Source organism: Habropoda laboriosa, unplaced genomic scaffold (assembly GCF_001263275.1).
Source record: "Habropoda laboriosa isolate 0110345459 unplaced genomic scaffold, ASM126327v1 scaffold84, whole genome shotgun sequence".
Classification (NCBI taxonomy): Eukaryota; Metazoa; Arthropoda; class Insecta; order Hymenoptera; family Apidae; genus Habropoda; species Habropoda laboriosa.
In genome coordinates this window covers 1420028-1430872 of record NW_017100202.1, presented here as the reverse complement: position 1 = coordinate 1430872, position 10845 = coordinate 1420028, and the positions used below count along the sequence as shown (strand labels likewise).

At 31.8% G+C, this 10845-nt stretch overlaps 2 protein-coding genes across 2 annotated transcripts; one reads left to right on the top strand and one right to left on the bottom strand.

The window, feature by feature from the left end:
* Positions 1-2219: 2219 nt before the first annotated feature.
* On the bottom strand, positions 2220-8897 carry LOC108570472. The gene is given in 7 exon segments (XM_017932337.1): positions 2220-2841; positions 2939-3104; positions 3194-3371; positions 3449-3602; positions 3679-3777; positions 8636-8709; positions 8880-8897. Coding segments are annotated over 6 exon segments (1290 nt in total). The 5' UTR covers positions 8707-8709; positions 8880-8897.
* A 624-nt stretch (positions 8898-9521) lies between these two features.
* Positions 9522-10510, top strand: LOC108570471 (ras-related protein Rab-21). Its single transcript, XM_017932336.1, has 4 exons — positions 9522-9799; positions 9843-10012; positions 10083-10201; positions 10270-10510. The coding sequence occupies exons 1-4, from the start codon at positions 9661-9663 to the stop codon at positions 10508-10510; spliced, it is 669 nt and encodes a 222-aa protein (XP_017787825.1). The 5' UTR covers positions 9522-9660.
* Positions 10511-10845: the final 335 nt, after the last annotated feature.

Sequence of the window (10845 nt, the reverse complement as noted above, 5' to 3'; positions counted from 1 at the left end):
GAATAGCATATATTGCAAGTAAATAAACTTACAAAATAAATAAGTTAAACAAGTATTTCTTATTTTCATTTTTGCGAGGAAGGATCATAGAAAGTTTATAAAGATCATTTAAAAAATTATATTAGTTATACGTTGAACGAGTATATTATAGCAACCTTAATCGTAATTTGAGCCTTTCCAGTTACAAAAGTCATTCTCACCATTTTTAAAAATCAATCCTACATGACAGTGATACATATACATGGCTTACTGAACTATGATCCAACCTTTATTCTTGACATATATTAATTATTATATAAATCATAACGTGTGAGTTACAACAAAAACATAATTATTAATATTCACAGTAAAGAGATCATAAAGTCTCCTAGTCCAAAGAAATGTACATTAAAAATTTGTAAAAGGACAAGGTGGTCAACGTTGTCCTTAGACAAATCGTAGTTTCGATGTTTGATTCTATATGAAAAACTGTTATCGTTTCCTTGCTATATAACGATTGTCAATGAGCTTAAGCCAGATGGGCAGCAAATGCGGCATTTAAAAATGTTAACCAAACGCCTGTGTGAAAGAAAATTTACTATAAAGATTGTTAATATTCCAGTATGGTAGTCTTAAAATTTAATTGATTATAAAAAACTTTGTATCATACATGATGTTACATAAGTTCAAATATTATGTATTGCACTTTCCTAATTTTAATTTCGATCCCACAGTCAAATACTATATTTCAATAAAAATTTATATTATTTATCAAATTATTTGTCCCTGATATAAAATAAACACACATCTTTGGCTTCATGCATAAGATTACTTTAACTGTAGATGAAGAATTATTAATTTTCTCTTTGTATGATATTGAGTTTAAATATGCACCTTATAAAATATGGTTTTTAAAAAATTGTGATCTTGGTTGTTAAAGATATATGTTTCAATTTGAATCTTTGTGCGTATAAGATTATGTATCGATCAAAAAATGCAAAAAAAAGTTGTAGTAAAGTAAAAAATTAAAAAAGAAAAAAAGCAAATAATCCAATGATCACAGTAATCTGTTTCCAACAGGTACTTCTGTGTGCTTTTGTTCGATCATGTGCCCATCTCTGAAAACTAGGAACTAACAGTTTTCACTTATTTACCATTACACTTATTTCATATGTCGATATTCTGCTATTAATCGATTGTTTTTACATTAATGCTGCAGTCACCCTGAAGTATTATAATAAAGTTTTGCTGGTCCAGTTTGCCAATCTGATTGCCATATTCTCGTTCAATTTCTCTCTTTAATAATACTGCCTAAATATATCATCATATTGATATGATGCTATTCAACAGACTTCATTTATTTTATTATAAAGTTACTCTTCATATTATTGCTATTAATGGGTCAGGATTTACAGTACCTGAACACATTCGTTTCTTAAGTTGAATTACTTAATTTTAACGTCATGGACCTTTGCACGGATCATACCAAATGCATCTGGTACGATGTAGCTATCATGACCCTAAAGGAATTCTTTTTTTAAAATTTTTGGACCCAAATGTTTGAAATGTGATTGGCATCTTGGAACTTCTATACAAATATTCACATATATAATTGCAATGATAGATAACCCAGAAAACGAAAAGCTACGGATAAGAAAACTTTTATACCATAGAGTACATTAACTAATGCTTAAGACGAAGATACCATAAACTGCCACTTGTTGAATAATAATCTTATATCTCATGTTACATTAAAATGTCATCACAGTATTTTGATGTACGTAGCTAATTATTACACTTACAAAATAATTGAAAACTTTCCACATGTTCAAGTCGTTTGTGGAGAATTAGCAATTGCAAATTCATGGCAGTTTATGAGCATTTTTTATATATGCTACAAACGGTATTCAGTAGAAACATTGTGCTCTTTCTCAACTATCATATATATATATTTTTTTCAACAATCAACGATTAAGGACATGAATCCTATGCAACCTTTCCTAAGAGCACTATCTATCTACTGTACATTATAACAATTATTCTAATTAGAAGAATTCATTTTTCACCATTTATAACATTATAAACTCTCTGTGCTCCATATGATAAAACATAAACACTCTTATCCAGAGCTTTTGTTATCTGGGACGGTAATGTTAGCATACATAACACACAATTTTGCATCGTAGCGTACATCTAACTATGTAAGAAAAAATAAATTAAAATTCTATGAGAAACTGACATTAATTAGAGACTGATTGCCTAGAGGAGGCTGCGTGCATGGCAAAATCGACGAGTGGATTACTTGGGACGGTAACGATGGAGTGTGAAGTACCACTGCTTAAAGTAACATTAGCAGAAGAAACTAAGGACAATGGCTTACAAGATAACTGATCAATTTGTTTTATAGGTACCAACTTAATTGGCAGATCTGTTTTTAACCTGACAGCTTCCGATACTGGTATAGCTTTTAGTTGAACACTTTTCAATGGTTGTATTTTAACTGCTGGTTTTACAGTAGCACTTGTATTTTGAATAATTTTGGTAATCTTACTCTCACCAACTCCTTGGTTGGAAGATTCATCATAGCCGGAATCTGACGATGAGTCACTAAACGTCTTACTTGCTTGTTTAGAGACTGTTGTCTCTGTACCAGACTCTACACTATGGGCAGGACTAGCAGACGCAGAACTGTGAGCAGGACTGGCTGATGCAGAACTATGCACAGGACTGCAACTTAATGCATTTGTTTGTTGTTGTCGTTGTTGTCTAGCTATGCAACCAATGCAAGGTTTTATTAATGAAGGATCCACTATTACTTCTCCATAGGGACCTTTGAATATTGTTCCACAACAAATGATCTCCCTAAAATAACATATATTTTAGTAAAAAAAAACAAACAAATATCTACGAAAAGATATTATTTAAGACATTATTTATAAAAGTAGATAATAGAGCTGACCTTTTAAAGTATGTTAAATCAATAAAACCATTAACAGTTAAATCATCCTTTGATTCTGGATCATCCTGCATATCCAGTTGCTTTTCAGTAACTGGAATATCATCACTACCTACAGGACTACCAGCTCGACTTGAACCCTTACTGCAATCTCCATTTAAATAATCTTCTAAACAAAAAAATAAGAATGCATTGTAAAATTATTTCTTTAATGATTTCAAACTTTTTTATTTAAAAATTAAGATTTTAAACACTAACCAGTTAAATCATCACTCATTGCTGGGCTTTGTTCTCGATCTCTATCTGTTTTTAAATACATATGCTTTTTTTTCATAATCTTTTCAAACTTTTCTGGTATATCTTTTATTTTCTTTTTATTTTTTGATTTAAATTTTGTTAGCGATTTGATACCAGGTCCTGCGCGTGCGTCGACGACCTGAAAAATATAAAATATTTGTTTATAAATAATAGTATGTTTAATCACCAAGAAAAAAAAAGTGTAGTAATACTTACATGTCTCCAATTTCTGTTACTCCCTGCAGGTAATTTTTTCCATCTTTTTACCAAAAGTACACATGCATTACAAATTTCTCCAGTTCTTCTTTCTTCAAGTTGGAAGCATTCCATAAAATCATCTTCATATTTTTTACTGTCTGTAAACCTTGAGCTACAGATAAAAAAAGAATTTGTAAATTATTATCAATTTTTGTTGTTATATTAATTAAAGTTATTATATTGCTGACCTGCTTGATTTGGCTTTACAAATGCAGCATCCAGTACTAGATCGGTACACCTTTGGCTTATGAAAACTAAACATTTTTCACGTTATTTTCAGACTGCTTCTGTAAAAGTCAAAATATTAAATAACATTTTTACACCAATGTAATGATATCAGATTAAAATTTTTATAAGATCTTACATAAAGAAAACATATCACATGACAACAAATTCATAAAAAACCAATAAAAGTTTATTCCCAACCAAATTCACTCCAATTTTTTTTTTCATAATTTATTATCGGTTTACGTTTATAACTGTAAGCAATTACCTACAAAGAAGAATTGCATATAGGTATAAGAATAAAATAAACGTCAACCGTATGTTTAACGCGTCCTGAAAATAATGTACCTTTACTGAAAACAGCATGTTTCGATGGTCGTGACAATAGTCGAAATTAGCTCCGTTCTGTCCGTACGATATGTAAAAAGCATATAAAAAGTTCAATCGCGATAATTTGTCATGACGAAAAAATCACAGATCGTCACCATCTTTATTATACTTGTTTACATCGATTCGTTGCCAGTTCTGTAACTAACACCGCGATTTCGGCTTGACAGTGTATACGTGCAAGACGCTACGCGCTGTGACGCACGCATGCTACTAGGGGGCGTCCATAATCTCACGAATCCCCACTTATATTACACGATAAAACTGCAAAGAAAAACAACGTGCTAAAGGAAATCGACACTTTAGAAACACTTCTTTCTGTATAGAATCACCAAAATCACCTGTCATTTATTATTTCACATTGTAGTTATATCTATGTAGAGTCACCAATTTAATATACCAAACAAAAAAGTATGTATGCAAATGTATCAGGATACAAATGTATACCTTTCCAGAAAGTTGTGATAATTTCTACCATATTAACGTCCATTGTCGTCGACTGAATTGCACTGTTCTTAAAGCGTGAACATTTACGTTATTTTATACTTGGATATGGTGATGAATGAAAATATGTATTAATTATTTGTTTCTATGTATAAACATGGATGTTTTATATTAACAAAATTTTGTAACTGTAAAATAACTTCATTTATGTGTAGCTTATACCGACTGTAACAGATACTGTACCACATAAAATGTAAGTAAACGTATAACTTTAATATCATTTAGTCCGGATTGATATCAGTCTGAAAAGAAGAAAGAGGAATAGAAAAGTGCGGTGTGCCAACAAAACACGAGTCTAAAAATAGGAAGCGTGAAACCACAACAAAGTGCAATGTGCTTAAAAATATGATGAAGCACGGAAGAACTTAAAATGTCATTTTTTGTTTCACCTATGAATTTTTTAAAACGTTGCTTAAACCGTATTAATAAATTTATACAAGTACATTCCAGTCTATCGTACAATGTAAATTGAATATATACGATGGAAAATAACAAGAGGTGTAAAAAGAATATAAAATCACTGATATAAATTAATTTCAAAAATCATAAGCACTATTTCTCAGCATTTTTTGACTGCAAAATATCTATCGCAATTGTTTATTCACACTTTATCCTATACTGCTTTTGTCTGAATTATATTTCAAAAGCAGGTCAGCAACGTCTCGTGGCGTATTACATATATATAACGTCCAATGAAAATTTATAATGTAAAGGGGTGTGTTTTACTTCGACAACTTTGTTGCCCATTTAGAAGTGCATACGCGAACCGGCGTACATTCGACATGCTTCGTAGTAAGAGCCACGCGCGGAGGCAAACCAGTTTTCCTTCGATATGCCGAATTTGCTCTATACACTAACCCATCCGTCCTTGTCTTTCTCAAGGATGATTTTACTCAGGAGCGTAACAGTATTTTCAATGATTCGAACTAAAATACCGTTGGTGCTACAGATACATTTTCATCCCATTACCATGTGCTATATAAGCATATCTTAATTGGAAACTCCCTCTATAATTATTATTAAGTATCATAAGTTTCTGTCAAGCATGCGATTATAAGATACTATTCAGAAAAATATAAAAATATTTGATCAAGATTAGATTTTAATGCAAAGAGTATAAGATACGTAATAACTGTAATTAATATAATAGTAAAACATGTTAATAATCAAATTTAATTTTTTGTGTACAGAAAGAATATAATGGAACCCCCGCAACGCATTATCTACAATCTTGAATGTTAACGTCTTTCTTGGTCTCAATGTACGACATATTTTTTACTCATTCTGGGAGTGGCGCCATCGGTAGTTGAAACCACAAAGTAAGAATGTTGCAACGTACTGTACGCAAAAAAATGTAAATGTGCTTTCGCCTCGTTGCAGTCAATGATTATAGTGGGGGACGATGTAAGGGACATCAGACAACAGGAAGGGGAAAAAAAGAGGAGGGTACAGCGATGTTGCCACGTGGTTTGTTGATCGGTTGCCTCTTCATCCCGATACGACTTAGATCTCTGACCCGACTGCACGCATATTAAATGCTATTCATATGTTGCGTATTTGTTTATAAATCGAATGTCAAGAGCGACACGAAACACATGAACCAAAATCAATCAGTAACAAATCTCGCGACATCTATGATTTAACCATCAAACTTTGCTGCATGATATCTACTCTTTTACACGATTTTGTCAAACCTTAATCTGTTTGCAATTATGATAAATGTAAACATATTATTCATTTTTATATCTTTAAAACAAGATATATATCAATCGAATATTTTTTCACCTTCTTTATATACGATTCTGAATTTTTTAAATACAAATGTCAGTATTTATGAATATGCCTATGTTAAGTGAATTAGTTATTTGTGATTATTTATAGTGAATTAGTTATTTGTAATTATTTATAATTACGAATTAATAATAATTGAGAAAAGTTTTGTTTATGGTATAAATGACACTGGACATTTTCGAAGGGATAAATGTAACAAAAGCAAAAGGTGCACAATGTCCGAACAACGTGTCCCTGACACGCTAACTCTCAGTAGTTCAACTTTCGTTCTCACTTTTACAGTTGCTCTACGGTTTTAAAAATAGAAAGAGGTACCATCCCTCGATGTAAATACAAGTCACTGGATTATATGCGTTCTTATAGAAATGCGTATAGACACATCATTGTACTTCCTCTCTATGTACATGAGATAAACAATGAATAAGATCGTAACCAATAATAAAATTACTCCAGTCTGAGAGACTTCGATTTCGTTGTGGCGATGTTTAACTATGTCGCAAGTATCTGATCGAGATGACCTACATTATGATAAAACAGGTTCCGGTATTTTGGTCAGAATAAAAATATCAAGAGATATTTCTCTACCTTTGTGATATGAACATATTGGAATATAAAAATGATTAAAAGTTACTAATTTTGTCATTTGATTACTTCTAAAACTTAAATTCAAATCCTGGATATACTATTAATATTTGACATTAATACATATTTGTTTAATCTTAATTGGCATAAAACATGTATAATGTACATATCTTCTTTTACTTGATTAATGCATGATAACGTTTTCAAACGAATTATAATCAACTCTGTAAATTGATTATATATAAAAATACTACATATTACGTATGAATGACCAATTTCAGAGAACTGTTATTATAAAGTAATGTTTCGTACAAAAAACAATTGAGTATAATAATGAAAATTACCAATATTACTGTCTACTATTGTAAAATAAAAGACTTTCGTTTAACATCATCGTTAAATGATCTTATAACGTATTTTTTTGAGATTTCAAAAATATTTGTTCAACACTGTTGAAAGTCAACAATGATATTATAAAATGGAACATTAAAAAACAATTAGGAACACTCATTTTTTAAAGTTTTCACGAAGAAGAAAATTGCTTATCGTGCATTGGTGTAAAAATGCATAAGTTTGAAGACCACGATCCCATCTAAAAATGTCTTGGGTCCTGTTCTTATTCGGCTTGAGGTAAAAAAACCTATCAATTTTCAGGGCATATATAACATTGAGCATAGCTGTTGGGCTCCCTTTTCAGGCATATTGGGCCCCTACCAAAGATCACTCGCGACAGGTCGTGTGCCATTTTCCCGAAGACAAAAAAAGAAATCTACAGACAAACGTGGTGCACCGAACGAAGGACGTGCGCGAGCAAGAGACCGACATGGCGCGTGGCACAGCATAGTCCGCCGCCATCGTCGATTCCTTCCCTTCCCACTATCCTAACCAACCCCGTCCCGATGTACAACACAGTATGTCCACTCGAAATATTCGATGAATGTGATACTCCCTCTAATTAATTTCTCAGAAGTTATTCGAACGATTCCTCTCAAACAACACATATGACAATACTAACTGACATATACCTTGAGCAAACAACAGTGAGAAAAGTCAGCGATACAATACCCGCCACAAGCGGGCACGCCATGACAGATGATACGGCACGCACAAACAAACAAGTATACTTGCCAAGTGGAACACCGCGCAGGTAAAACGCGGGAATCATTGTCGATCTGAAAGATGAATAACACATAACAATCGGTAGATTTCTATGATAATCTACAAACACCTTTTCTGTACGTTATTCTATGTCCTGTCAATGCAACGACGAGTGCCGACAAGGAAAAATCCATGAAGGTACGCGGTACCCACGATCTGGTGAAAGTTTCTCACTGCACTTGACATAAACCACTAAAATCTGAACGATTACAATAATGCGTAGCAAGGACGGATTATGAGAACAACCGATGGAAAGATCGGAATGAAAAATAAATGTCAAATGTATCGGTGATGATACAGCAGCCTGGCAGATTCTGAACCCGGAGCCGAAGACGCTGACATCTCGGAACATATTTATCCGAAACACGTGAGTAATTTCGCGTGACAATCCACAAAGCTGTTGACAACGTGTCGCGTTATCAATACGTCGTATTTTTGTGACACGTGCTCACGAAATTCATATTAAGATGTTGAGATTAATGACAGCAGAGTACTTACCTTTTCAATACAGGTGACGGCCAGATTTGAGAGTTCTTTTGCGCAGGCCCACGGCGCTGGCTCTGTTACATACTCTAGTCAAAGAGACATCCGAATATATCCAATAGGAAATTATAATTTTTGCTTGTCGTTATTTATTCTTTATTTCTGCTAAACATATTTTTTATAGGCAAATTTATTAAATATTCTGTTCGTGACGTGTTCTAACATATATGTAAAACTTAAATTATAAATTTGTTCTTACTTGTGTAAGCTTGATTTCCGGTGAGGAATTTGATTTTTGTCGGGCATCAGTTCAATGATGTACCACCAGGGTTCTGGAACAGTAAAAATTCCAAGTTTTTAAGATACAAATAGAATTTAATCGACTGTTATAGTTAAACATTAACATATAAATCTGTATATAAACGATAAAATTGCCGATATATACAGGAAAATGCCTTTTGTCAGAGTAATTCGAATAAAATTGCGGTAGCTTAGTAACAGTGAAAGTAGCGCCATCTTCATGGATAACAAACACAATGAAAAAGAAATCATGCGTAGATACAAATTTTTTAAATTTAATAAATCAAAGATAAATTTTATCAATGTTTAACATGTAAAATTTCATCCTTTTAACATTATGTTCAAATAACTAATTATGAGTCACTTATAGTTTATCCAATTGCGAGAAATTTATGTTAGAAGTCCAGTAATATCTTTTGAACTTCGAGTCATAAGACACGAACACTTAGCAAATATTCATGATTTGCCATCTATCGGCAATACATTTGAAGTAAGAATAAATGTTTTTACTTTGTGTTTGGTAGGTGGTCATTGAAATGAAAACAGCTGATTGTTTCATTTTGACGTTGTTGAGCAGAAATAAAAATATAAATACGTACTGCTACAAGTTCGTGACAATTCTAAAGCGTTATGTTCGTCACTTGTCAATATACTCTATAATTTATACTATCAACGTTTATTCTACGCAATTATAACTGCAATACAGTCTTCTAAGTACATATATTAGTTATTTGCAAATTATGGCCAGTTTAGTTAGTAGCTCTGGTAATCTTTATAATTTCAAAGTGGTATTGCTCGGTGAAGGATGTGTCGGAAAAACTTCTGTTGCATTACGATACGTTGAAGACAAATTTAACGATATACATATCAGTACATTCATTTACAGTGAATGTTGACATTTTCTTGAAAATTGTATATTTCTAGGCTTCATTTTTAAATAAAAAGTTGACCATAAATGGTAAGAAAGTAAACTTGGCAATATGGGATACAGCTGGCCAAGAAAAATTTCATGCATTAGGACCAATTTATTATAGAACATCAAATGGTGCCATTTTAGTTTATGATATTACTGATGAAGATACATTTCAGAAGGTAAGAGTTTTAAATATTTCTGTATATTTCTGTATTTTTCTTATATTCTGAGCTCATGTTCATTTTACAGGTAAAGAATTGGGTTAAAGAACTTAAAAAAATATTAGGCAGTGAAATTTGTTTAGCAATAGCAGGAAATAAAGTTGATCTTGAAAAAGATAGAAGTGTTTCTATTGAAGAAGCAGAAGAGTAAGTTTCTTTTACCTTTTGTTTTTCTTATATTATAAAAGCTGTTTAATATACAATTTTATTATTAGATATGCTAAACAAGTTGGGGCTATGCATTATCATACTTCTGCTAAGCTGAACCAAAATATTGAAGAAATGTTCTTGGATTTAACACGACGTATGATACAACATGCAGATGAAGCAGAACAAAAGTCTGCATTGTCAAGGACAAACAGTACACGTCGCAATGTTGTTGTAGTTGAAGATGAAGCAGAAGAAGCAGAACCAGTCAAAAGTTCCTGTTGCGGTGGTTCTTCACAAACATCTTAATTTCTTATATTTATTAAGATTGGTTCTAATTTTGAACAAGATATATAATATGCATGTATATACATATATATACATACCATGTAGAAATACATCTTAATATGTATATGTATACATATACATATAAAATCTGCTTTTTGCAGAATGCTGTAACATTTTTTTAATTAATATTCTTTTTACATAGCATCCTGAAATAATTATATAATTATTATAAAATAATGTTAAAACAATTTATTTTAAACTACATTGATGCAAATAATGTACTATAATATTTTAGTGCAGAACCAAATATGATTTTCGTTTAAGCTTTATAGTTTAAGCAATCAGTACATGTTGTT